Source organism: Betta splendens, chromosome 9 (assembly GCF_900634795.4).
Source record: "Betta splendens chromosome 9, fBetSpl5.4, whole genome shotgun sequence".
Classification (NCBI taxonomy): Eukaryota; Metazoa; Chordata; class Actinopteri; order Anabantiformes; family Osphronemidae; genus Betta; species Betta splendens.
Genome location: NC_040889.2, coordinates 9,945,282 through 9,971,920, shown reverse-complemented (window position 1 = coordinate 9,971,920; position 26,639 = coordinate 9,945,282). Strand labels below are relative to the sequence as shown.

At 44.5% G+C, this 26,639-nt stretch overlaps 4 protein-coding genes and 1 long non-coding RNA gene across 12 annotated transcripts; 1 reads left to right on the top strand and 4 right to left on the bottom strand.

The window, feature by feature from the left end:
- Nucleotides 1–306: 306 nt before the first annotated feature.
- On the bottom strand, nt 307–3,304 carry si:ch211-244b2.4 (uncharacterized protein LOC541512 homolog). Of its 2 annotated transcripts, none has more exons than XM_029162152.3 (10): nt 3,174–3,304; nt 2,502–2,587; nt 2,203–2,395; nt 1,945–2,089; nt 1,725–1,857; nt 1,517–1,637; nt 1,345–1,426; nt 1,133–1,226; nt 940–1,054; nt 307–834 (listed from the first exon to the last, which is right to left on the bottom strand). In XM_029162152.3, exons 1-10 carry the CDS (start codon nt 3,187–3,189, stop codon nt 779–781), a joined length of 1,041 nt encoding a protein of 346 aa, XP_029017985.1. In that variant the 5' UTR covers nt 3,190–3,304; the 3' UTR covers nt 307–778. The 2 variants fall into 2 exon arrangements, with proteins under 2 accessions (XP_029017985.1, XP_055367483.1); XM_055511508.1 differs by having other exon boundaries at nt 1,339–1,426; nt 3,174–3,302.
- A 1,115-nt stretch (nt 3,305–4,419) lies between these two features.
- Nucleotides 4,420–15,137, bottom strand: epyc (epiphycan). 5 transcript variants are annotated; one of them, XM_055511507.1, is made up of 13 exons: nt 14,724–15,137; nt 14,517–14,641; nt 14,243–14,428; nt 13,759–14,093; nt 11,185–11,383; nt 8,509–8,662; nt 7,330–8,175; nt 6,866–7,078; nt 6,422–6,550; nt 6,100–6,258; nt 5,804–6,006; nt 5,592–5,687; nt 4,420–5,382 (listed from the first exon to the last, which is right to left on the bottom strand). In XM_055511507.1, the coding sequence occupies exons 5-13, from the start codon at nt 11,374–11,376 to the stop codon at nt 5,212–5,214; spliced, it is 2,163 nt and encodes a 720-aa protein (XP_055367482.1). In that variant the 5' UTR covers nt 11,377–11,383; nt 13,759–14,093; nt 14,243–14,428; nt 14,517–14,641; nt 14,724–15,137; the 3' UTR covers nt 4,420–5,211. The 5 variants fall into 5 exon arrangements, with proteins under 5 accessions (XP_055367482.1, XP_029017981.1, XP_029017982.1 ...); XM_029162148.3 differs by having other exon boundaries at nt 14,517–14,621; XM_029162149.3 differs by having other exon boundaries at nt 14,522–14,621.
- Nucleotides 8,650–10,071, top strand: LOC129604575 (uncharacterized). The gene is made up of 2 exons (XR_008695582.1): nt 8,650–9,421; nt 9,919–10,071. It is a non-coding gene; the product is annotated as an uncharacterized LOC129604575 (long non-coding RNA).
- A 1,003-nt stretch (nt 15,138–16,140) lies between the features above and the next one.
- Nucleotides 16,141–20,933, bottom strand: kera (keratocan). 2 transcript variants are annotated; one of them, XM_055511509.1, is made up of 3 exons: nt 20,737–20,933; nt 17,088–17,959; nt 16,141–16,984 (listed from the first exon to the last, which is right to left on the bottom strand). In XM_055511509.1, the coding sequence occupies exons 2-3, from the start codon at nt 17,944–17,946 to the stop codon at nt 16,815–16,817; spliced, it is 1,029 nt and encodes a 342-aa protein (XP_055367484.1). In that variant the 5' UTR covers nt 17,947–17,959; nt 20,737–20,933; the 3' UTR covers nt 16,141–16,814. The 2 variants fall into 2 exon arrangements, with proteins under 2 accessions (XP_055367484.1, XP_029019984.1); XM_029164151.3 differs by lacking the exon at nt 20,737–20,933 and adding an exon at nt 18,776–18,933 and having other exon boundaries at nt 16,142–16,984.
- A 1,704-nt stretch (nt 20,934–22,637) lies between these two features.
- lum (lumican) lies at nt 22,638–25,803 on the bottom strand. Of its 2 annotated transcripts, none has more exons than XM_029163907.3 (3): nt 25,645–25,803; nt 23,994–24,877; nt 22,638–23,912 (listed from the first exon to the last, which is right to left on the bottom strand). In XM_029163907.3, exons 2-3 carry the CDS (start codon nt 24,871–24,873, stop codon nt 23,758–23,760), a joined length of 1,035 nt encoding a protein of 344 aa, XP_029019740.1. In that variant the 5' UTR covers nt 24,874–24,877; nt 25,645–25,803; the 3' UTR covers nt 22,638–23,757. The 2 variants fall into 2 exon arrangements, with proteins under 2 accessions (XP_029019740.1, XP_029019741.1); XM_029163908.3 differs by having other exon boundaries at nt 23,994–24,874; nt 25,645–25,784.
- Nucleotides 25,804–26,639: the final 836 nt, after the last annotated feature.

Sequence of the window (26,639 nt, the reverse complement as noted above, 5' to 3'; positions counted from 1 at the left end):
TGGAGGCGATTTCTGGCAATTCAGCAGCATTCAAGTAAAGTAAAAGTGTTTAATTCAGTAGCAATAAATCAAATTTACACCTGAAGTTGTGTTGACGTCCTCAAAATCATTCATGTTTTGTGTAAACATTGAGACGGACAATTCAGAAAGAGGAAAAATACACAAAACAGGTTTTCTGTTCCATTAACCTACCACACTCAGAATCCACTGTAATTACAACACAACACAAGATTGACAGACAAAACAATACACATACAATCTGATTTAGAGAATAAATGTTGTTCTAACTGAAAAAAAACACATACAAATAAGTCAGTTGTATTTTTTTACCATGGTGTAATATTCTGTAAGTGATGATCTCCATCATTAGAGTAGGTCAGTGTTGTACATTGACTCTAAGCAACACAGTGAAACCACACAGGACACAAATCCCAAATGTGGGCTTTGGTAAACTCAATTCACATGTAAAACTCATCCCATGTAAACTGTAAAATGGCTTAAATTGGCATTAGTTTGGGTGTAGAGTGGCAGAGGAGGCAGTGGTATTCAGCATCATAAATAAGAGCATGGCAGCCTGAGAAAAAGTAGAAATCATGATTTCACCATTCATAGTCACACACTGTAAAAGGCAACTGGTGTGTGCTGGTAACCATTAAGGCTTTCTGTCCTATGGAAACATAAAACCCACCCTCAGGCTAACTAATCTACAGCCACTGCTGGCGAGTACAGCATTGCACAGTTGTTGTGATTGTCCTCAGCAGGTCCAGGTCCTCCAGGCTCAAACACGTCTGACCTTTCGAGACTTGTTGGTTGAGAGGTTTGTTTGGGTCATGGCTGTGGAAAATAAAGGTCAAAAATACAGAATAAATGAACCTGTCTGCAAGAGACCCAATTAATATTTACCTATTGTTTTAATATAATAAAGCTCCGTGACCCAACCTTTAAAGTCCAGCTTATAGGACTGTCCGTTCACGTGGAAGCTCATGCTCCCAGAGCGGTCTTTCTGGTATTCCCTCTCTATGTCGTCACTGGTCACTGAGCATCCAGAGACGTTCTGTTAAAAACAGCACAATCCCTGTGAATGGTGGCGCCGTTAGGCATCAGGCGACGCTACTGACATATTTATATTTACGCTTTGTTTAAACTTGTGCCATCCGTGTTTTCCTTGAAACTCCCACGTGGCGCCCAGGGACATGCGCTTCAAAGCCGAGGCTGCCTGAGACGCTCTGCGGCAAAAGCAAACGAGCCCAACGTCAGCCCGCGACGCGACGCTCGCCTCGCAGCAGTGTTGTGTCAAGTGGCAGAATGTTCCGGCAGTGTGTTTGATGAAACACCCACACCCACCCTGCTCCTGCTCCTGCTGCCTGTCTGTAAACCGGACGACGACAGACTCTTCTCTTCTTCTTCTGACTCACCTGCCGCATTTCTAGCAAGACACAACAGAGGGGTTGAGTTTAGCATCAGTGAACCAATGTTCAAAATGAGGAAGTTGGCACTGTATAAATATATACGGTACCTGTGAATTTTATGTTAAAAGTGTCATTTCCAATGATGAAGGAAATGGAGCCGGACGGGTCGCTCTGGAACTTCGTCTCAATGTCAGAGCTCTTCACGGGACCTGAGTTGCCCTTTGAGTCCTGTCAATAGTCCAACCCAGCATATTGACTATTCTCACACACTGTTATAGAGGCCTTCTGCTCAACGTGTCCACAGACAGGACGTACCTTGTCGTCATATTTCCTCCACTTGCGGCGCAGGGAACAGTACCAGGTCCACGCGGTTCTGCCATCGTCCAGACGTCTCACTCCGAGACGTTTTCCATGAACTCTCATCCTGTTGAAATCTATACTGATTGCTCTGCAGGGACACACACGTCACCGGCCTCAGGCCTCCGTCCTGACATTCATCATTAGCCTCCACACTGTTCACGCGCTCAGCTCCTACCCGTAGGGTGTGTTGTAGATTTTTATGCTTTTGGTGTGAGGTAGGCAGTACTGGGCCTCTATTATGTGATCATTCTCAACATCCTTCCAACCTTTCCCATCATGTAGTTGCCACTGGTACGGTCGGCCATTAGTGAGCTTTGGGTCTGTTTAAAGAAAAATAAGATTGATGTTGAAATTTAACCCCAATTTAACCCCTGTCAGGGGAAGCGTAAAGCACCTCCGGTTGGGCCTTCCTCCTCCTCCTCCTCCTCCTCACCTTTGGCTGATGGATCTGGAGCCCACTTGCTTGCGTGCGACGAGGCTTTTGCGGGTGTCGGGTGTTTCAGCTTACACGAGGAGCCGTAGCGGCAGTGTCCTTTCAGGGCATACTGACACACATGCAGGTAGCTGCACCTGTGGCCGTCCCGACACTGGCCGCTGTTGTAATACTTGCACGGCTTCGACTGGGGCTTGAGGTAAAAATACAGAAAGCTTTTATTATACGATAGCAATTATAATAGTTCGTAAAAAAATGGTGGTGTTTATAACTGAAGGATATTCTGATACAAAACCTACTTGACAGTTGGATTCATCACTGGAACCTGTGTCATAGTCTGATAAATCACTGACTCCATCTTCAGAACTGCTTTCGTCATCTGACACTGGAAATAAACCATAAAATAGAAAAACAGGGCAAAAATGAAACCAGATTTTTATATTTTTTATATTAAATCCTCTGAGTTCTTGATGGACTTTAGAGCTCTGGCCCAAATTAGATGCTGTCTAAGTCTCACTGCTGAATGTCATCACATTTGATTTGACAGGGATTGACTCAGAAATTCACTTTAAGCAAAGCTCTGATTCAGGGTTGAGCTTTAAATGTGGATGCTTCCTGTAAGGGACACCGTGTCCATACCTGCAGGAACCAAAACTGAAACTGAAGTTGAAGTTCCCACAATTCACTATAACTAAATTAGGAATGAGAACCTGCAGCCCCCTTAGAAAAACGTACAACTACTGTAGTCATAATACCTTTCACTGTGGCACAAATACGCCGTACATGTTGAATACCGCATCAACAAAGTGTTATCGAAGTAACATGCTGCTGTGTCTGAAACATCGAACCTTTAAATAGTAAACACCTTAAAACAGAAGCTGCTCCGGAAAGTAAATTACCGGTATAAATCACAGCATTTCTAAATGAACACACGAACAGGAAACAAGTAATGCAACATAAAATCCACTCACGGTGACATGTAGCCATTCTGTTGTTTGTTGTGTAGTTGTACTTTCATTTTCTATCCTGAAGCATTTATTGCCTTCCACGCGGCCACACCCACTTAATACCGCGTTTCCGAGCAAAAGCGCTGCCGCCTCCTGTACTTACACTGTATGAAGGTGCACGGATGAGGATGCGGGCTCGCAATCAGTCAATACACACATTTAACGCAATTCTAGAGAAATTGTCTCCTCTCATGTCACGAGGTTTTAACAATTTAAACCTAAACTTTAAATGGTTTAAAAACACACACATGCGATCTGCACAAGAAGCAGAGCAGAAACGAAACCGACTGAGTTTATTTATAGACTTGGTTTATGTAATGGCTTTCACATCACTTTAGCTGCCATAAACAGGCTCGGTAAGAAGCAGCTGTCTCGGGCTTCATCTTCCACCCGGTGCTTTTCCCACACAGCTGCCCCGATCTCTGCATCCCTCATAACCTCCATGGCAGCAGCTGTGAACGGGGCTCTTTGCTGCCCCCTAGTGCACAGTTCACAAAATACAGCCAGCGTAAGAAAAGCTTAGCGTTTCGATTTTTAATCGTATTGTGGATTTCTATATTATATAATTTATAGGACGTCATCATTTTCAAATGCAGACCTCACAGTGTGCACCCTCCGTCACGTTCAGTGGTCTTATTAGGCACCATTTTTATCGGTGTCTTCGTTCTAGCCCCTCGTTTAAGTTCATCTCACTGTGATGAAAAGCTGTGTAGCTGGTTTTAATAGCCACCCCAAGCTGGGAATTAGCGCCCCCCTGTGGCTGCTGGCGCATATAACACAATCATTTTGCATTTATTATATTACATGGATTTAATACCAATTAAATAACTATTTAGTAAAATCATTTTCACCCATTTTCATTTTTATATAATTCATATAATAACCGTGTGGTTATTACCTTATGATGACGTCAAGCCCGTTGCTTTCACGCATAAAAGTAGACAGAGCCGCGGTAACTCCTAAGCAAGTACATTATTACAAGCCCTCATTCACACAGCAACCATTCAACGTACAGTACGTAAACGTAGCCTACCTTCACTTCTAGTTGCATTTGTTGTGTAGCGTTCGTCTATTACGCGGACTGTAAAGCATTGATTGATTGAAAGATACGGAAGTGCACCCGTTGTCGGGGTAACGCTATCATGGCAACCGGTTAAACGCGTCTATCTCATATTTGGTTCTAAGGTGAATGAAAACGTTGAGCCACCAATTCAGGGAGGTGTTTAAATCAACTTTATTCACTTGTGGTTATTCCATACAGAGCACACAACAGCGAGCTAGAATTATTCTCAACCCCGTCCATAATCAAAATGAACAGCCCCCCTCCCAAATTATACATTAGTTTTTATTTGACCACTCTAGACATTAGACTCTTTGATATAAGCTATTGTGCACAGTTAAAACATTGCCTTTTGAAATTTAATATACCAGATACTGCAATTCATGTAAAAAAAATCTGAATATATAATTTTATATTACAGTACAGACTTTACAACAAAGAATTGTGTTTAAATGCGTCTTTTATTGCAATGGATTCTCAATTGTCCTTTCATTAAGCTCCAGCTTCAATACGTTCATGGGAGTATACATTTTTGAAAGTGTAATCAATAAGTTTAATATTTTTACAAAACAAATACGTCTCAACCAACTTACTGGTTGCTTTTGCCAGTCTTGAACAGACACGTTATTTAATGAACTGGTTACTCTGAATGTCACTTACTGTCTTTGTGGAGATTTGTTTGAGTGACGGTACCTGGCGTGAGGAGTAGAGCAGTGTATATGTGCTTGACCACTAGTGTCTGACTGATTCATGTGTTGGTGGCCCTTGGAGACACACATTTCCACAGAGACTTATTGAACTGCAGCAGACATCAGCAGCATGTGAGCAGTGTCAAAATGCTGTTGCAATCAACCGACTGGCTGACGAGTGAACGAACGGTATCTGTATAACAGTATGTACAAAGATGTGGTTGAATTCATGGGTTGCTATGTGTCTGTGTGGTTAAATGAGATCCCCGATGGGTATGCGTGGCAGGCAGATGTAAGCCTGCGGGGTCTTGCTGAGGTTGATGGGGTTTCCGTCCAAACGGATGTCCTCGAGCGCGTTCCTGATGTAGTTGAAGTCTTTCAGGTTGCAGAATGTGTCCTCGTGCATCATCTGGACATTGTTATTCTGGAACAGAAGGTAAAAGGTCACATAACTAGAAGCCAACACAGCATTAAAGATGCACTACAGCCTCAAACCTTTTCTAAAGACACTAATTTCTTATTAGAGTTTCAATTTCCAAAGAGGGAAAGATTCTATATTACGCTTTGAATTTCCTACTATCAATTTTGTGCAAGTCTTGAAGCTGATACAAAGGCAGATGAACAGATGTATACCTGCAGGTGTAGAGATCGCAGGCTGTCTGGCAGAGGCACAGGGATGTAATCGATGTTGTTGTCCGTCAGGTACAGGTACAGCAGGCTAGTCATATCCTGGATATAGAGACGAAAACAACATTACTTTCGTGACACAAAGGAATTTCCGACACGTATTAAAATCATTTATACAGTACTTATTGGGAAATGTGTGCGACAAATTGTAACCGTACTTTGAAGGCCTCTTTGTGAATACCCCTGCTGCCGATGTAGTTATGGCTGGCGTCGATCAGGGTCATGGTCTCTGGGAGGGCAGGCAGCTGTGAGAGGTGATTTTCCCGAATCACCAGCTCCTCCAGTTCAGGGAGACCCAAGAATGCTTTCTCATCAATGGTCTTAATCTCGTTGGCGGTTAAGTCGATTCTCTTCAGTTTGTCTAAAAAGAGCCGCAAATGCTTGATAGACGCCTTTTTATTTGTTTATGAATCATCTAGTCTAATATCGATTTACATATAAGCAGGAAGCATACTCATGGAGGCGAAGTCCGACTTGTGGATCTTGGTGATGCGGTTGTAGCGGGCGTAGAAGTGAGTGGTGTCTTTGGGGAGAGGCGGTACACTGTCCAGCTTCAAGTCATCGCAGTAGACCGAGCCACCAAGACAGGTGCACAGCAAGCAAGTGGGCATACCTGGGTCATGATGGGCGAGAAGGGAACAGAGTGGAGGTAGGGAGAGGAGATTGGATGAAAGCCTCCAAAGGGGCAAATTTAATCAAATGGGGATTAAGGAGATCAGGTTTGATGAGACGTCTTTCTTGCATGCATCTCTGTATTACGTTACTTCATTACTGACCTGGGAGAGTCACAGTAACACCAGGCTCCTCAGGTTCGAGAGGCTCTGGCAATTCAAGGCTCACTGAGCCTTCTATAGTGCCACCAACCTCCTGAGAGGTTTGTGGTGTGGTCGGAAGCCGCTCCTCCTCTTGTTAGAGACAAGATTAGGTGTTAAAGAAACAGGTTAGATCAGCATGGACATGAAACAGGAAGCCTGGCAATCAGTAGAGCACTGTTTGCCACAGTTATAAGTTACATAGTATTACTAAAAGCTTACTGCATTTAACTGACAACTGGAAGTTAAATGGAAACGGTTGGTTGGTGTTAATGACATGAAATGTGATCTTCTTAGTGGCTGAAAACATCACAACTGTTAGAAACATGGAACAAGTAGCTAATAACTACAGCTGTTGAGTTTGACCCTTTAGTTACCGTATCTCGCCTAATTCGACTAAATACTGACCTTCTTCATCATGATCATCAGGGAGCAAAATCACCTCAGGGACCTCAGTCTCTCCAGAGACACCAGAAGTCTCAAAGGTTTCAGGGACAGTTAAGTCGCCAGAGGTTTCAGTTTTCCCTGAGGCCCCTGAGATTCCAGAAACCCCTGATATCTCCTCAGAATCCCCGGTTACCTCATGGGGGGGGGAGGTGGGAATGAGGGGCAGCTCCTCCTCTTGTTAGAGTCAAAGGTTGGGGTTACAAGACAGAAAGTTAGGGGGGCGAAGGGTGAAATGAACACAAGTTCAATCAATGACACTCAGCTCGGATGTTAGAAAGAAGAACACATACTGTAACAACAAAGAACATCAACATTTAACTACATTTAAAAAAGAAGCAGTTAAATGGACTTTAACAACAACACAGAGTAAGACAAATTATGATGGTGATCAGGAACAAGCTTTGCTGCTCTGTAAAGATACTAACCTCCAGGCAACAGAGTTATCTCTACGTCCCCAGACTCGCCAGAGACCCCAGAAACCCCAGAGCTGTCAGGGGCCCCTGAGCTCAAAAGATCACCAGAGAACCCAGAACCAGACTGGTCCCCAGACACTCCGGAGCCTGAGATCCCAGAACCCCCAGAGCCAAGGTCTCCAGAGGCTCCAGACGTTGTGGTTTCTGTGAATCCAGAGGAATCCCCGGATCCGGAGAGATCTCCAGAAATCAGGACATCGCCTGATACCAAGAACTCCCCGGAGCCACTCGAGCTAAAGAGTAGCTCAGAGGCTCCAGAGATATGGATAATGTCTCCAGAACCTAGGAGTTCCTCAGAGGCTCCCGAGATTAGGACAATCTCACCAGAAGCACTAGAACCGAGAAGTTCCTCCCCAGAGGCTCCAGAGACACTGTCACCAGAACCCCCGGAGCTGAGGAGTTCCTCAGATGCTCCAGAAATCAGGAGAATGTCACCTGAACCCCCAGAATAATCAGAGGCCCCAGAGATTCTGACACTGTCACCAGAACCCCCTGAGCCAAGAAGCTCCCCAGAGGCTCCCGAGATTACTAGAATTTCACCAGAGCCACTAGAGCCGAGGAGCTCCTCTCCAGAGATTCTGACGTTATCGTCAGAAGCCCCAGAGCTGAAAAGTTCATGAGAGGCGCCAGAGGTAAAGACAATGTCACCAGAACTCCCAGAGTCACCAGAGACCAGTAGGTGTCCTGAGACCCCAGACCCAGAAGCCCCAGAAGCTGCTGAGGTTTCAGACCCTACAGAGCCCTCAAAATCCCCGGAAATATGTAGGACTTCACTGGGCGCCAGACGCAGCTCCACCTCTTGTTAGAGACAAGATTAGGTATTAATAAACACACAGATGATGGATGAGACTTCACAGTAATGATTGGGGTAAGTACAGTAGATAAGTGTGATTCAAGACAACACATTTAACTCTTAACAGCTAGTTAAATGGAAGGCATGCACATGGAGAGTATGGTAGCTGAAGATGCAGACAATGAATTTGGAGGGCAAATTAGTGTTTCCTAGTTTGAAGTGTTTTTACTTTATGTGCGATGCTGCACAGGCCCAGGGGTGAGCAAAGGCCTTATATTACGCTCATGACCTATTTATCAACTAACTTTCTGTTTATGACAGTATGTGCTTTTTCAGACCTTTCTGTGTGTTCGGACCCATGAGAACCCCAGATCCCCCTGAACCCTGAGGGACGACAAAGGGCTTCAGGGGCAGCTCCACTGCCTCCTCCTCTTCTTCGTCTTCCTTTTCTCCTAGGTTGTAGTCGTCTGGGTCCAGCCTTCCGATCTCTACCTAAGGGAAAGAAAGCAGCAGAAGGCAGCGTGGGAGACACAACCTTACTGTTCTACCATTCAAATCACTAGATGGCAGCAGTGTGTGTCCAGAGGTATATGGAGGAGCAGAGACCAAAAACTACTGTGGGAACCATAGAAGACATATAGTCGAGGAACAAGCACACCAGCAGACAATTTGACATTAATATCTCAAACCTGTTTCAAACATCAGCCCTATAAACAAAGACTCAGCAGTCCTGGTGATCGAACTGGCCAATGTTACTCAACTCAGACAGTTGCTTGTTAAAAGCTGCAGTTATGTCTTTCACCCAGACGAGGGCAATGAAAGCCCACACACCCGCCACAGGTAATACCTGACACTTTCACGTCCACCCTCCGAACAGGGAATGGTCCTTGTGGAACCAAGACACACATGGTAGCTGCAAGAATCCACAGCTGCCTCTTTCACATGAAGTGATCAGATTTCAATAAGACAAGTAGTAACCAGGAATATGAAATGTATTTTATGACACTGAATGCAGCGTAGAGGAGATACCCAGCATTGAATGGCACATTTTTAGAGCTTGGCTGAGACACAGGTTGGGATACAACAAGGTAGACCTTTGAAAGGGTTTGAAAAAGTTAGCTCACTGCAGCTCTCCCCTTCGTTTCCCCCTTTCCCCAAAGCAAACACACACCCAGGGGAAAAGAAGAGGTGAAAGGCTGGCAACCAAAAATACTGAAAAACAACAAGCTTGCAGAGGCAGGGACACAGAATGTGAGCATCATGTCAAAGCCACAGGTTGTGTAGCTGTCTGTATAGGTTCCATATAGAATATCAGTCAGTAGACACATTCAGACACGTCAAGTTTGAGTCACAGCACGCCAGGATATTAGTTACAGCCTGATAATAATCTGCTAAAAACTCTAGAGATTAAGGGAGGACATGATGAGCTGAGTAAATGATGAAGTATTAGATAAGGCTTCACATACAAAGCTTCAGAAATTACCACTCTTAACCACTGGATTGCAAATGTACTGGTATAAATGTCAGTTTGTCCAACCTCCCAGCTGCTATTATCTAAACTGGTTTGCTCCAAAGATGTTATTTGACTTGTAGGGAAAAAATGACTGAAAGAATTTCTTGGCCACAGTAAGATAATGCCTAAATGCATCCAAATTAGGCGATTAACGTACTTGCAGAGGCTTTTGGGCAAACCAGACTGAAGGCACTTTGCTTGGATCACACTGTAGATCAGTCTTTGCTTTTCTCAGAAAGACAAGCCCCGAGGACAGCGACGAGAAATGCCAACAAAGAGCTGGATGTGGAAAGTAAAGACTCAGCATTCCAGAGGCAGGGAGCTCATCATGGCTTTAGCTCTTCCCTCAAATCTGATGTGCATGTGTGTGTGTGTGTGTGTGTGTGTGTGTATGAATAAAATCCATTTCATCTTCCCTCTTATTAAGCAAGTGTTACAGAAGATCTGCTCTCTCACAATTAACTGTTTTGTCAACAAAACAATGAGACAGTAATCTGCTAAATGCAATTGCCCAACTTTTGCCATTAAGCTCATATCAAAACGATAATTTCGAGTCACTAAACTGTATCACGTGTCACATTCAGGCCTAAACACACAGACTTCCCTGCAACGCATGAGAACTTTCCCACGTTGAGCACTGGCGCGTGTGACACCCCGCTGTCACAACACAATAGGACTCAAACATTTCAGATCCATGCAAAAGCTTGTGGTTGCACCTTTTTGCAACTGTGGATAACAAAACCAGCAATTGCTTTGTAGTGTGGGACAGGACCCATCAGAGTGAGCTCAGGGTTGAGTCACAGGCTCAAAGGAAGCCAAGTGTAAATCCTGTGTGGACCATTTGCTTTATACCAGACTTCACCTTTGCCTAATTTCCTTCTTATAGAGAAATATAAATGGAAACATGAAATGTGGCTAAAGCTTGCCATCCTCATCATCAATAGCAGGTGTCCAGCTCGAAGCTCATTGACATCTACTTGTTGAAGCCTTGTGAAGTTAGTATATGTACAGAAACACACGCACAGACATCACACTAGTATTTCCTGCACTTTCATGTCACTGCCAGAAATATTTATTAGACCCGGCTGTAAAGTCAAAGAGGCGTAATGCAGGCTGCCTTCCAAGAAGATATGAAAATGATGATAAGATAAGGAACGCTTTCCCTTCCTACACAGATTCTTCAGATGAGACAGCTGTGGATGGGAACATCTAGCGTATTAAATAGTGTCTTGTTACTGCCTGCAAATCAGTCTGAAAATTTCTCAAACATCTCTTGTTGCCTTTGAAACTTTCACCTCTATGAACTTGGTGACCTCAGGTCCAGACCACACGCATCAGCAACACTACGCTGTCAGAACTGTGATTAATGTCGTGTGAAGCACAGCAGGCCCGAAAGTTGCCTGAATGTGACAAACACCAAACTAGAAAATATGTAGGAGTCCGTTCAGTGCAGTTTTATTTAGAAATGATTTGTCTCCTTGTGTCCTTTCATGCTTCTTACCTCGGGATCAGCAGTTGTCATCCCATCTTCATAGTCGTAATTTTCCTGGTTCTCTGAATTTAAATCGTCTATGTCCACATCGTAGTTGTCCGTGTCGTATGAGTCCAAGTCGGCTTGTCGAGAAAACCTGGGGCTGGCCACCACCGCTTTGAGGACGAAGAGTCCCAGCACAAGCCGCACAAGCATCCTCATAGTCCACCTCGACACACAGAGAGAAGCCAACTCAAACAAGGAACGTCCAATTAAATATTTACAATTGGTGCGCATGGCATGATTGGCACGCATTCATTGTAATTAGCTCTACATAACCAGCAAAATGCTAAGCTCCTTAATCATAATTAAGGTTCTTGACATGCAAAAGTCTTTTTAGACTGATGTTTGCTGGTTTAACTGGCAAGCTGTGCATTAAAACACAGATCCACATTGGTGCACTACAGTAAGGTCTGTCTTTATGACAGGGGCTCAGTATTCACTCTGTAATACTGGCAGCATAACCAGCCTATAGTACCTGCAGAGCAGGGTTTGACTTTGGGCCACATGTTTAAGGTCAGTGAATTCATTACTAAGGTGCAGACAGCTCTAGGGACCGAAGTATGAAGGCCCCCTGCATCTCGGAGCCAGAAGTCCACTGTTCCAGTCAACAGCTATCTAGGTTCAAATCAGAGCTCACCTGTGGTGTGTCAAAGGTCAAAGGAGCCAGAGTTCATCTGATAGAGTCGTTTCTTTAGTGTGCAGGGATAAACACCCCTGAGAAATCTACTTTGAGCTTGAAGGAGCAAAAGGTTTGGGTTGTTTCCAATTACAAAATGTTTCTGTAACTTTTCCCAACTCACACCATGACTACTTTGGCAGAGATGGCAAAGAGAACAGTGTCTTTCTTTGCTTTAATCTAAAATTAGCACATATGAGTTTCACTGGGTGCAAATTCACGATGCACTGCCCTGACCTAAATATCTGCTCTTCATAATCTCACTCATTTCCTCAGTGCAGATCTGCCAACAGAGCTTAGTGAGGTTGACGGAGTTCATGAGCGTGAATCCCAAGTGGGACGTGTTAATGAGATTAGTATCTGATAATTACCACTCAGTCAGCTGGCAGCACAGACATTAGGCTTATGTAGGAATTAATTATTGATAGAACACTATTTGCAGATGTGACCACTGTGCAGCTAGTCTGAGACAGATTATGTCATCAACAAGTTTAAGAAACAGCAGAAGAACTTAGAGAGAGTCCTCTGGGTCTGGTCAGAGAAACGGGAAGCTGGGAAAAGAAGAAGAGCAGGAAACGAGTGAGAAGGCGAAGACGTGCCCAAGATGTTGGCCCTCAGGGTTAGATGGAGAAAGTGAGGAGAAGACTGAGTGGGAGAAAGCAAGAGGGAGTGCGAGAGTGAGAGCAAGGGGGGGAGAGAGAGAGAGAGAGAGAGAGAGAGAGAGAGAGAGAGAGAGAGAGAGAGAGAGAGAGAGGTTTCTACGCTACCTCGACCCCTCACCCTTTACAGAGGGCCTTTATGAGGCCCAGTCGGTGCCTGTCTCAGCACTCAAACTCCAAATTCCACCGAGGTTTGTGGACAGGATGGCAGTGAGTTACGACTGCAAGGAGAAGCTTTATTCAGGAGTGAGGGTGTCACACACACATGCACATGCGCACGCACACGCACACACTTGAAGAGGATCACCTTTAACAGATGCACAGTTTTTTATAGAAGCAAAAAACTGATAATCTGCAACAGTATTTGGAGATGATCACATAGAAATTAAACCAAAACAAAATCATAGCTTACATAATTTGTGTAATTGTTCAAATGAAGCATTTATGCACCTGAGCTGCTTAGCATCCAGGCTAAAACAGACTCCGTCACAAGGCTGTAAGATGCAGCAGCACCACACTGACAGGGGCTATGCCAGACAGAGGTCTGCTTTACACAGGCCATTACAGTGTAGAGTTAGTGGAAGCTGTGTATGCGTGTGTATTAGTGCACACTGCAGACTCCCTCTGTGTTATGCTTGGCTCTGCGTTGGACATTCCTGATATCCATTGATTCTACCATGTTCCCTCAAAAGCCACACTCAATCTTGACAAACATCCTTTTGCCAAACAAACTAATTTACAAAATATATATATAATAAAAAGGAAAGAAAATGTACAAATCTGACATTTCATGACATTGGGAGATTTATTATCTGCAATAGATTGGTCTTAAGGGGCTAAGGAGTAAAAATTATGAATAATTTAAAATAATGAATACTATACTGTAGCTACCTGATGCACAATATGCCAGTATCATCAGTACAGCACTATATATTCAAAAACACCTGCTAAATGCTCACACCTAAATCACAGAGTTCCTAGACCAGATTCACAATAAACGCAAAGAGAATAACATCCACATCAGACACCTGCAAATCTAACAATGCGAAGCAGAGTTAAAATAAAATTGCCACAATACGAACACACATCTTCAGCAAACCCTGAATAGCAGTGCTTCTTTGGGGCTACTTGAGTCCCTCTGGTTGAAGAAAGCCCTGCACCAGAGATCTGCAGAACCAGCGTGAAGATAGTACCAAGAACGCTTACCTCTGTGTCCTGCTTTCCCGAATGGTCCCTTCAGCCGTGATGGAGATGCTGAGGGCTCCGGGACTTGGCCAATGGTGAGAGGTCGCACAGGGTGCCTTGAAAAGGGAGGGTGTATATGTGTGTGTGTGTGTGTATGTGTGTGTGTGTGTGTGTGTGCAAAAATGTGACAAGTGTGTTGGTGTGTGTGTGTATGTGAAGGGCTGTGTGCTCTGGCAGACCCGAGTGCCCTACCGCTTACGTGTGAAGGTAGGCACTGAGACCGATTGGACCAGAGCAGATTGCTTTTGGTCACTCGCAGAGCACCCACCCCACACTGTACACCCGCATGCATGACCCTTTCAAATACAGGGAGAGAGAGAGAGAGAGAGAGAGAGAGAGAGAGAGCGCAAGGGCCCCCCATTGGTAAAAAAATCCCTTTAATCCCTTACAAGAGTATCCTTTATTTTTATGAGTGTGGCTCAATCAGACTGAAATACTTGCCCACCTTTTCCTGGGGTGAAACTCTGGCATGTGTTGCTTTCATGTACAGGGGGATCCACAGGCCCGTACACAATGGGACCTCTGTGAGGAGGCCCTGTTAGCATGGTGCTGAAGGAAATCTCTGCGTGGAGGAAGGCCTCTGCTCTCCCTATTGGTTGAGGCTGCTTTCTCTTTGCCATTGCCTACAGATCTGAAATCAGAGCAAAGCAGGTACAGATCTATGCATGCACTGAAAGACATGTCATTAATGTTGTTAAAACTGTTGAAACAACGCTAACCTCACCCCACAAGTTTGACTTGGCCGGGATTTTGTCTCATTCCCATCTTCCTAGTAACTCTACACCTCAAGAAGTGGGAGGAAAAGGACACCGTGGGAGTTCAACCTGCCATTAACATGGGATTTCTATGCAGGGATTTAATTCTGCAGAGCACTCAAACTAATTCAATGAACTTTCCCCCAACTTCTGACGGTGTGTGATGCTCACGTTACACAGGGACCCAGTTCCCTGTGAGGAATTAAGGAATTGTAGTATTTGGCTGTAAGCTTGAACTTCCACAAGAGCAAAGACAGTGTGACAGATAAAGAAAATTGAGCCGAGGCCCCAGTTTGCCTTTGTTGAAGACGGGTCTTATTAAGAGGCGAAGCCATGAGTCCAGATACCAGAACATACCGTGACTACGAGGGAATTTTCAGCTTTGCAAAACTTAGATAAATTTCAAAGAATTCTATACAACAAATTGCATCTGGGCATTAAAGCTACATAAACATTTTATACATCTCCAATAACAACTCAAACTGTACGATAATTGTACAACTGATCTTATCTTTATTGTTTTGCCTCTAAATGTTTTTTTTTTTCGAGTGACCGACCCTAATTTCTGTTGCGCCCACTTCCTGTCCGTCGCTCAAATCAGTCCGGCTATCGCTGACAGGTTTAGTGGCTGTAACGGTTTAAATGAGAGGGACTAACTACCTTCGGAAAAATATGTACATTGTTTAATGATAAAATGTAAATATAAATTATGGCGTCTTCAAATATTTAAAACAATCTTTGCTACTTTATTCTGCTATTACTAGATGTTAGGTGGATAGAAATTATTATGATTCATAACGAACAATTATAACATGGTGAACATTTCTACCACACTGCCACACACGCTGCATCTCCAGGGCAATAGCACCAGTCACTTTAATATCTCACTCACTTTGTTTGATGCAGTCACCTTACCACATTGTCATGTTTACATAATGTTGATAACCTGTGGAGTTCTAAGTTCTAATTTCTAATTTCTTATAATTTCTTATTAATTTTCTAATTCTTATTGCTATTATTATTTCTATATTTATATGTGTCTATGCTGTTGCAACATGGTAATGTCCCCATCGCAGGACAATAAAGGTATTCTATCTGTCTGTCTGTCTGTCTGTCTGTCTGTCTGTCTGTCTGTCTGTCTGTCTGTCTGTCTGTCTGTCTATCTATCTATCTATCTATCTATCTATCTATCTATCTATCTATCTATCTATCTATCTATCTATCTATCTATCTATCTATCTATCTATCTATCTATCTATCTATCTATCTATCCATCCATCCATCCATCCATCCATCCATCCATCCATCCATCCATCCATCCATCCATCCATCTATATATCCATCTATCTATCTATCTATCTATCTATCTATCTATCTATCTATCTATCTATCTATCTATCTATCTATCTATCTATCTATCTATCTATCTATCTATCTATCTATCTATCTATCTATCTATCTATCTATCTATCTATCTATCTATCTATCTATCTATCTATCTATCTATCTATCTATCTATCTATCTATCTATCTATCTATCTAACTAATTCTGTATTCATGCATTCATGCTATGTAAAAAAACTAACAGAAATAATAGTATTGTATTTGTTAATTTTCACTTTTATTTCAAATTAGAAACAATAAAATAAAATCTTAATCAGAAAAATATTGGCCAGAAATAAAAAGTGTGTTGGCATTGATTGAAAACAATAAATCTATTTTGTATACAAAACATTAAGATGTGGCCTCAATTTTTTACATTTTTACATGTCAGGTTTAAATGCTGTATTAAATAAAAATAAATTACCTACAGTAAATATTCTTATTTATAGTAGAGTAGGACATAAAGCAAATGAGAAGACAAACCTAGTACATAACACCATTCATTTGGCTTCAAGTCTACAAAAGATAAATCACTTTGCATCTACATGTTTCCAGAAGCATGATGACAGTGAATCATCTCTTCATGCTATGAATTACACACGTTCTCCTAAATTTGTCCTGCTACCTTGTGATGGGTTTCAGAATTTACACTGACATAAGGCACAACTACAGGTCAGCAGATTGCTGCCTTAAGTAAAGCTTCTAACCAGTCACTTCCTTATTGACTTAGATGATTGGTTTGTATTCTTCCTTAAGACACAACAATAAAATACATTGATGCCAACTAGTGTCAAATATTTCACAAACATGCAGTTAATGTCACGGGTGAATTTTGTGTGACCAGCATCCACAGCCACATAGTGATAGTTCCTCCTTCTCTTAAATGACAATGGACGTCAGAAGGCGGAAGCACAGAATGACGTCCCTGGGAATTGGTGGCTTGATCTCGTTGCCATCCAGTCGGAGGTAGCGCAATCGTGGAACGCTTTCGTTCATGGAGTCGTCAACAGAATCAACGGAAACAGGACAGACATTGGAGCCACTTACACCTGCAAAATATAAATTAGAACACAGGATTAAACAATGATCTCCTATTATGGACTCTGTTCACAGGGTAAATTAATCATTCTAATAACTTATTAGCAAGCTTACTTTTGATCCTGTTGTGGTCGAGGTGGAGGTGTTCAAGGCCTGCAGGAATGAGGGGAACCTCCGTCAGCTGATTGTGTGACAGCTGCAGGTCCAACATACTGGAGACGTTAAAGACATTTTTGGGAACTCCGCTGCTGCCGAGCTTGTTGTGGTTCAGCCTCAGAAAGGCGACCTTAGGCAGACCTTTGAAGTAGCCAGCCGGGATCTTCTCGATGTTGTTGCCGTCGAGGAACAGCTGAGTGGTGGTGGGAGGCAAGCCGAGGGGCATGCTCGACAGCTGGTTCTTGGCTAGGTTGATCTGCACCAGGTTGTTGAGACCCTTCAGGCTCACCTCCGTCACAGCATCGTCCATCAGCTTGTTCCCCTGGAGGTCAAGGAGGCTGAGCTTTTCCAGTCCGATGAAGACACCGGCTGGGATCTTGGAGATGCGGTTACGAGACAGACGTAGGTGCTCCAGAGTGGCAGGCAGAGGAGATGGCACCGAAGACAGTAGGTTGTCGTCCATGTACAGGTGCGCCAGCTGAGGCAATGCACTCAGCACACCTTCCATTCCTTCACTGGTGATTTTGTTGTGGTTTAGGTTCAGCCAGCGCAGTTGCGTGGCGTTGCGCATGGAATCTGCTGATAGTGTTTCAATCTGATTGTTCTGCAGGTAGAGGTACCATGTGTGTGGAGGGATGTTGGGGACACTCTTCAGGCCTTTATTATCACAGTAGACGGCATGAGGAAAGTTGGGAGGACAGTGACACTCTCGAGGGCAGGCCTGGATCTGGGCCATGTAGTGCTCGTAAGGCATGTCCTGGCCGAGCACCGGGCCAAGCACACACAGGAAGCAGAGGAGGGTCTGAAGATTTGCCATTTCGCCGTCCAATCTATGATAGAACAGAGGAGGTGTGATGAAAATCCTTAAACACCCTCAGTAGCACACTCTAAGCGTAGCTCTAAATGCAGCTCCCAGCAGACTAAGGCAGCCTTGTCTGTCTGGGTCACGGATTTGTCTGACAATAACAAGTCCCGTAAAGCCCCAAACACAGGATGCAGATCCAGGTCAACTATAATTCCTTAAGGGCAACCTCAGCCTCAGACTTGAAGTCTCTTTAGCTGCAATATTAGGTGGACACCTGTTATTAAGGATTAAGGGTCAAATACACAGTGTATGGCTCCACAAGCTCCAATTACAACAGCTACATATCTGACACAATTATGCACTGAAGTACCCACATATTTGGACATGTACAACTGAGTAACGCTGAAGAGCTTCTTTTCTCATGGAAAACAGGTGAATGCTAACCACTGGAGAAGGAAAGTCGGAAGCAAAGGCCTAAAACAACAGAAGCTAGGTCTGAAGCTCAAAGACAAAAGAAAGCCGAAAGAATGAAAACCCAGTTCCAGCTCTGCCATCTTCTCCTCATCCGTCTCCGCTGGCTCTACTTGATTCTTCTGTTCTCAGCTGCCATCTGTTGCTTGTTTAAATTTTTCCATGCACTCCCTGTTTGTCTGGAACTCATTCAGGCTCGGCCGTGCCTATTGGTGGATGGGCACACTGCAGAGATGAAGCCGGCGCACCTGTTTTCAGAGATGTGTCCTTGCTTCCTTTAAGCTTCTTGACCCAAGTGTATTTCATGACTCTAGTAAAACCCATTCGTGCTGCAGGACAGCGCTCTACCAGGTTGCTTTCCCCATCTTACCTCTATCCTTTCGTAGTTTTCCTTCCTTCTCTCCTTCCTCTCAGCAGGTCTACTAGTAGAGTTCCAAAGGATGAGACAGTACCTCTGCCATCCCTGTATATATACCACCAGCCTTTTCATTCATCGTGTGCCAGCCTGTCACTCATGATGACGCCATCGCTACTTTTAGCCAATCAGGTTCTGCAAAGGTCATAACCCGGTGGTGGTGTTTGGTGTGCAAAGCCCTCTCAGCTCTGGCCCACTTAGGAACAAGCTCCTCTTCTTCCTCTCTTGTTTGCTAGCGCCCACATGCACTTCTTAAAGCTTCCTCATTTGGTGATGAGCTTGATCTCCTCTAAACTCCATTCACAAATCCCTGTGAGTCCTACGCCAGAGTTCGTGCTAATTTTGTTCCGCTGCCGTACACAGAGTGATCAGCATTAATTAAGCTGGTTGAGGCACATTCAAAGTCCAGCAGTGTTACTAGTCAACAAACACATATACTGCTCAGCATAATTGTGCACCGGCCTTCCTCATGTCAAACAGGTGAACTATCGGTGGATGCGGCCTGATTCAGTTCTTTTCCTTGAGTAAAGCACAAAGATGACGCATTCTATTATCTGCAGCCGTGGAAGGTAATGTTGTTATCGGTGGGAGGTCAGACTTAATCTGGGGGATTTCACAGCACGCTCATTGTTGTGCCGAAGCTACCTAGTGCCAAGACTGGTGTCCTCTCAACGTGAGATCGCTCTCATTTCAGCGATGACGGCAAAGGCTCTGGGGCAAAGACGATAATCTGGTAACTGTGAGGATCGGAGACGGACTCAGGCACGACCAGCCGCACAAACCCATTAGAGCTGCTCCTGTGTTTGCAACGGAGCATTTAGGAACAGCGATCACGTTTGATGAAATGTACATCAATGGCGAATGGGTCTTTGCATCAGTCACAATAGTTTCCTAATAACATGTTTAGAGCTCTAGTTAATGCCTGAGCTCACCAGGCAGAGACGACTTGGCATCTAATGGAGTTAGTTAAGCCGTCAAGCTACTGTGGCCTCCAGCAGCCTTTCAGTTCAGGACGGCGTGTGAGCACATCTGTCTTTTTACAGGCATGTGAACCGTGAGAATGACCGAACACCAAGGTGTCAGAAATGCGAAGAAAGTCATAAACTCAGATGCATAGACTCACACAATGGCAGGCTTTGTTTGATTTAGCTTAAATGGGGTGTTAGCAACATAAATTGTTGATTTCCACGCAACACAGTTCTCATTACAGCATAACCATTAACAACGTGGGTCAAGACCCGGAGTTTAATATGTTCACTCCGAGAACGGTGAGTCAGGTTTTGATAGATCTGAAAATGGAACACGTATTAGCGGCTTCAGTGTGTCTGCGCTAAACAGAAACACATGCAGAGGAATATGATGATGCTCATTTCCTGCCAAGGGCTTTTTGATCTAAACCAGTTATGTTAATTACACCACGGGTCGTGTTTGAACAGCGAGGGTTGCGCAGGATGAGCTCCGTTTGAAGGCTTTGCCGAGATTCCGCTTTGCGACTGTGCTTCGGAGGCGTTAGCGAGGCTTTCTGCAGAGCAACGTGTTTATGGGTAATTATTATGTCTGGCAGTAAACGGGATTTTCCGTGATTTGTGACACTTAGAAACTCGCAGCAATTAAATTCGCCTTTTTTCGCCAGTATATTCATTTCCAGGCGTAGGCTTGTTTGTAGAATGAGTGTCAGCTGATTGATTACAGAAGTGATTGAGTTTAAGCATCATCATCATCAATGAGGAACCAGAGAAACACAGGCACATTTAAAGCATTTACAACTCTATATATCATCTATACGTTTGAAACAGAGGCTGGAGCCAAGATGGCACATCAAAAGCAAGGTGAGATGTCAACCATCTGCTTTACATCAGCCTGCTCCCCATCTCTCGAGCACATTTATAACAATAAGAAAGACCAGATCATGTTACCTGCTTCTCCGACAGGTGAGTGGTCTGCCTGCAGCCGGGGGAGGGATGCTCCTGCTGCTCCTCCAGCGAGTAGCACTGATGGTCGTCCACAGTTGTCCACGGGCTCTGATGTGGTCAGCACCAGCCTCGTGTTGTCACTGGTTTGATTCCCCCAAGGCTGCACCTTGGACATGCACCAGCAGAACCCAGAGGATGGAGCATATGTTGTTGGTGGGAGGACTGTTGTGTGTGAGTTGGGATGTCCCTTCAGAGCTGGTGTTGCCTACTCCACTGCCAGCCCAGCGTCTTTCTTCCCACTGTGGAAATGAAAGTCATCTGTGTGACGTTGGGGGTTAAACTGTCGTCACCACCCCCCCGTTAACCAGTTGACCAGTGATGGAGGATTTTCCCTTGGCTTATTGTGTTGGGGGGGGTTATGTGCTGGGAGTCATTTCAGCTCACAGGCCTCTTGTTTACTAGGCCGTCAGGTGAGATTAGAGAGGAGCTGAGCGATGTTTGCGCTCAGATATTCACACCCAGCTTTTTACAGATGTGAATCGAACTGCAGCAGCAGTAGCAAAAAATAAACAAGGCATAAATAAACAACATGATGATGAAATGACCCGACACAACAGCTGGAGGTGGTCAGGGCCCGTCTTTGGAGCCGACCCCAGCTGATGCAGCAGCTGATTATGCTTTCACTAACTGTCATGTGTAGGTTGACGTGAGGCTGAGGGCTTCATAAAGGACTCTGGAGCTCGGCATGGGATTCAGACCAGGACTTCTCAGATGGAAAAGAGGTCCAAAAGGCCATGTCAAAACATGTGAAGTGTAAAAAAAGGTGTCAATGTAACATATTGTAACAGTGGTTGTGGTGAATGGATACTCTTATCTAGTGTAGCAATAATACTTGACTTAAAGGATCATTGGAAGTGGTTGGTTGTGGAAATGGCCTCAGAGCAGACAGGACAGCTGCTGAATTGCTTTTACAGAAGTGGGTAAACTTTTAAGTGCAACAGACTTTACAGCTGGGTCTAATTACAAACAGCATCTCTGCAGGAGTCCAACAGAACATCTGGAAAGCATAATAAGTGTAAATGCCACGTATCAGCTAAACTACTGTCTGTTAGCTGGATCTGGACTTACCACTGTTTAGAGGTGTCGTCTCTGTGCTACACGCCCCACAGCTTGTCTTTGGAAATATATATTTCACGTCTATCTTTCTCTTACTTTCATGAAAACAAATGTGAATTTGATACAGCTGTTGCAGCTGCTGTTTGTAATAAAACATACATAAATGCGGATATTTGATCTTTTTCTTTCCACAAATGTAAATCATATGTGCTGTTATAAATAACAGTGAGGTTCCCTAAGCATTCTGAGTGAAACCCTGCAACCCTTGTATCCCTGCAGGACCAGCACTTACTGTCTGACTCTGTGGGACTAAACATAGGTGACCGGCCATGATGTCGCTGTAAATTAATGCCCTGAAGCACCTGAAGTCAAACATAGGAAACCAAACATGTGGATGGAGTCAGCTGGCCCATGCATTCAAACAGCAGGCCCGAAACACAGTGACAAGCTTTGAGGTAAATACGTGGATCTATAATTTTCCATTTTGTAAATAATGGAAAATGGTCAACACAGAAAGTAAAAGTAAGAGAAGTCAGTGCACATTGGTGGATGATGGAGCGTCATCTGCAAACAATCACATCCAGCCCTGATGCTCAGGTCATGCACACTGAATACTTTCGTTTGATGTTTATACTTTAAATTGTCGCATACCTTTTTTTCAGCATTAAATTACACTGTAGTCACTCACACTGATGCAGGGATTTACATAAGACACAAACATCTGTAACTCGAATTACAGATTTCTGCTTGAAATTGCTTGACACGATTAAAAAGTGATATGATGCACATACGTTTGAAACATAGTTTATTCAGCTGCGTTTGGTTTCCTCACAATCAATTCAAGAGCAGTTACTGAAGCAAAGGCCACAAAAGGATGAAGATGATGAAATGACAAACTGAACTGAAACAACATGTAAATCTTGTAATAACATGACTTAATCTGAAGTTGACTGGTCTGAGTATCATAGAGGACCAATGAGAGGACCTTCGCTGCAAAAGTTTATTATTAAAGAATGGTTCCATTGGATGCATGCAGGCAATGCAAACGTATACAAATCAGCAAAGTGCATGTGGACAGATAGAAACAAAGTTACAGCAACAAAGATGAAAAACAAAATGGGATTTGTGGAAAAGAAAGTGGAAGTGTTTACTTTTTAAGGCTAATGTCATTCGAAACGCCACACATAGAAATATGTAAATGAGTAAAGCGAGAGGGAATTCCCCCCAAAAGAGTCTGGATAACATGACGCGCTGACGTTGCAGTCAGGGGCATTGTGTCATGTGCATCAACAGAGAGTTTAAGATACTGAATATTTGGCTTTATTCCCACAAAGGCAGTACACACAGAATCTACAGTCCTTTGTTGCTGGTCCTCTGCACAGCAATGGACTCGTTCCTGTACCTCCCATTACATTACACATGCTAAACACTGGAACATACAAGACAGACAACACAACCAGACACTGGACGTGTACTACATGTAATCTAATCTATGTTGGGAATGTGTGAAGTGTGTGTTCTTAATTATGTATAAGAATACATTTTAAATTTTTTGGTATTTTCACTTTTATTGTTTTTATTCATCTTTTCCTTTTTAGTCTCATTCACAATCACAAAGAGAAGAGAGAGAATTTTGGACTCGCCGCATATGTTAAGGTGTTCATAGCTTGTCTATGTTATCGGTGCCCCGCTGTCTATCTGCAGCTTGTTCAAACAATATATAATTGATGGAAAGAGATTATTACAATATCCCAGATGTGCATGTGATTTTGTCAGTGTCAGTGCTAAGACACGGAAGCCGATGGAGGCGGGACGTGATGCCGTTTAGATCCACAGAACTCGGGGCTGAGCCGTCTAATGAAAGCAGAGGGGAGGGTCAGGGAGAGGTCATACATGTGGGGGAGGTCCTTATTCAAACATGATATCTGAAGCCTGGCGCAGGCAGTTGCCGGCGTCGAGGGGCAGGTTGAGGTGCGTGACGTTGTTGGCGTCCAGGCGCAGATGCTTCAGGCGAGAGTAGTTGAGGGGTCCAGTGGTCTTGCAGAAACTCGCGATGTCAATCTCTGCAAAGAATCAGCAAACGAGATCATGAGCTCTCGGCAGTTAGAACACATCCTGCATGGAAGACTGAAAACGCTACTCACTGTTGATCTCGTTGGCCTGGAGGTAGAGCTGCTCCAGGTGTTCGTTGATCTCAGGGATGGACTTCAGCTTGTTGAACGACAGGTCCAGCTCCACCAGCGATGACACATTGAGGGCTCCGCCGGGGATCCCAGAGTCCACCAGCTTATTGTGGGACATCCTCAGGTACTGCAAGGAGGGAAGCTTGTTCAGGTATCCGGCTCCGATACTGTCAATGTCATTGTAGTCAGCGTAGAGGATCTCCACTGAGCTGGGGACTCCAGCCGGCAGCTTCTTCAGTTTGTTGTGGCTCACGTCCAGAGACAGCAGCTTCTTCAGCCCCTTGAACGCGCCTGTAATGGCTTCGTTGGATAGCTGATTGAACTGCAGGTTGACAGAGGTCAGGTTTTCCTTGTCATTCAAGAGTCCGGACGGGAACTTGGTCATCTTGTTGTTGGTCATCTTCAGTTCCTCCAGAGTCTTGGAGGGAGGGATGACGGGTTCTGTGAGGTTGTTGAAGCTGAAGAAAAGCTTCTCCAGGCCAGTGAGTTTGTCGATCGTGCCCTTTGCCACTTTAGCATTGGTGATCTGGTTGTGATCCAGTATGAGCCAGCGGAGATCAGCAGTAACATTGTCGAACACTCCTGCCTTGATCTCTTCAATCTGGTTATTCTGAAGGTACAGGTACTTGATTCCTGTCGGGACTACGGGGACGAACTTCAGATTGCGATCATCGCAATACATGGCGGTGGGGAAGTTGATCGGGCAGTCGCATTCTTGATTACAGTTGGGTCCTGATGGTCCAAGCCCGATCATGGGAGGAGGTTGGTAGTCATAGTCATAATACTGGCACAGGGCCATGCTGACCAGAATAGCCAACAGGGGTGCTCGGAGAAGAGGCATGCTGCTGGGGATCCCACAGAGAGAGGAGACAGGAAATACGGCGTCAATACATAAAATATATGCAACAAGCAAACGTTCAAACTGCTTTGGAATGTTAAAAAGATCAAAGTTTCCCCCTGCTGCCACACCCACTCCCCAGAATATTGTATAACTGGTCAAGAGTTCATGTCATGACTCCTGGATTCTCCAACCTACAGTATGTATGAGCCTCAAACCACATTCCAGCTGCGGCTTGGATCAAAACACGCGATACGGGTACGCCTTCATCTATCGGCCTGATAAATGTTTATGTGAATCAGCCGTAGACGTGATGATGGGACGCAGATGTTCCAAGGACGAGCAGAGGGTAGGCACACGTGAAGGCATAAAACACAGGTCACACACACAGTCTTCCAGGTATCGGTATAGAAATCATACACGATTAGCAATATAAAATAAACAGGACTAAAACTACTTTGGGATCCAGACTGTATGAAATCTTTCTGCAGGCGGTGCAAATGCCAGGATGAATAATTCCAGACCCGTGAAAAATGCACTCAGACAATGGGTCCAAGTGCAGCAGCAGACATTGCATAGTATAAAGTCAACAAATCTGTGGAGTGGAGCTGGTTATTGACCTAATTCAACACAAATGACAAGCGTCTCTGCTGCAGCACTAGCCCATGCCCAGAAGCTTAGCCGGGACATCTGACAATCCCATCCGGAAAACAGAGATAACGTGGAATAAGCAAACAGGAAATCACATATCCATGGCTCCATATGCAGGCTTACCTGTGTCTCTCTCTCTCTCTGTGCGTGTTGGGTGGAGGGCCAGAAGGTAAGAACGGCGTGGTGTTCAAAAACTGGGAGTCTCTGGAGGAAAACACTGAAGGTAAGAAGGAGAGAGGGGGAGGAGAGTGAGAGCGGGATAGATGGAGAGACAGAGCGGGGAAAAAGGAGGGAGGAGGGGGAGAGGAGAAGAGGAGGTCTCCTCTGGAGACAGGTCATCATATGATGAGTCTGTGTCCAAGAAAAAGGTGCACTAATAAAATAAACCTGTTTTTCAGCACTTTTGCAAACTGTCCACTTCTTTTAATTGCCCTGCAAACAATGCGTCCAAAGTGTCATCGGGCAAAAACAAGCTGGAGCTCAGCAGACGGTGCATGGAAAAGTCTGGGGAGCTGGAAAAGCTGGGTCTGTGTGGAAAAATGTGAAATTGATCTTGAGCCCAGACGCTGGTTCTAATGCGGGACGAGCTCGACTGCATCGACTGAGCTGCGAAGGAAAGGTTCGGAAAATCTGACGCGAAGGTTCGAGGACGGCCAGAGACTTACACAACAGACGGCACCAACACTTAAAAGGGGGAAAGAGGAGAGGGAGGCAGGTAGAGCAGATCAGATGGGTCCCATGTGTTTTGACACAACTCATCTTCATCTCGTCTTTGCCTTGTAATCATCCTCCTCCTCATCTTACAAACAGTGGCATGAACAGTTACGTGGACTCAGAGCTGCAGTGGGGGAGGGGGTCGGGGGAGAGAGGTCCAAATGTCGCTCCATTTGCTGGTGGGCGTCCATCAAGAGCCTGGGTTTGATTGTTCGTGCTGGGGTCTGTTTCTCCACTCACACGCCTTCCTGCAACAGACCATCTTGGATGGGTTTTTCATGTGTGGAAAGTCTTCATTCCTCACATTCTAACTGCAGAGATCGAATTTCCCGAGAGGCGTAAGAGAGATCCTGGACAAAGCAGCTCAACGCGACCAAGTTTATTCAGTTGTCCCTGGTTTTTAA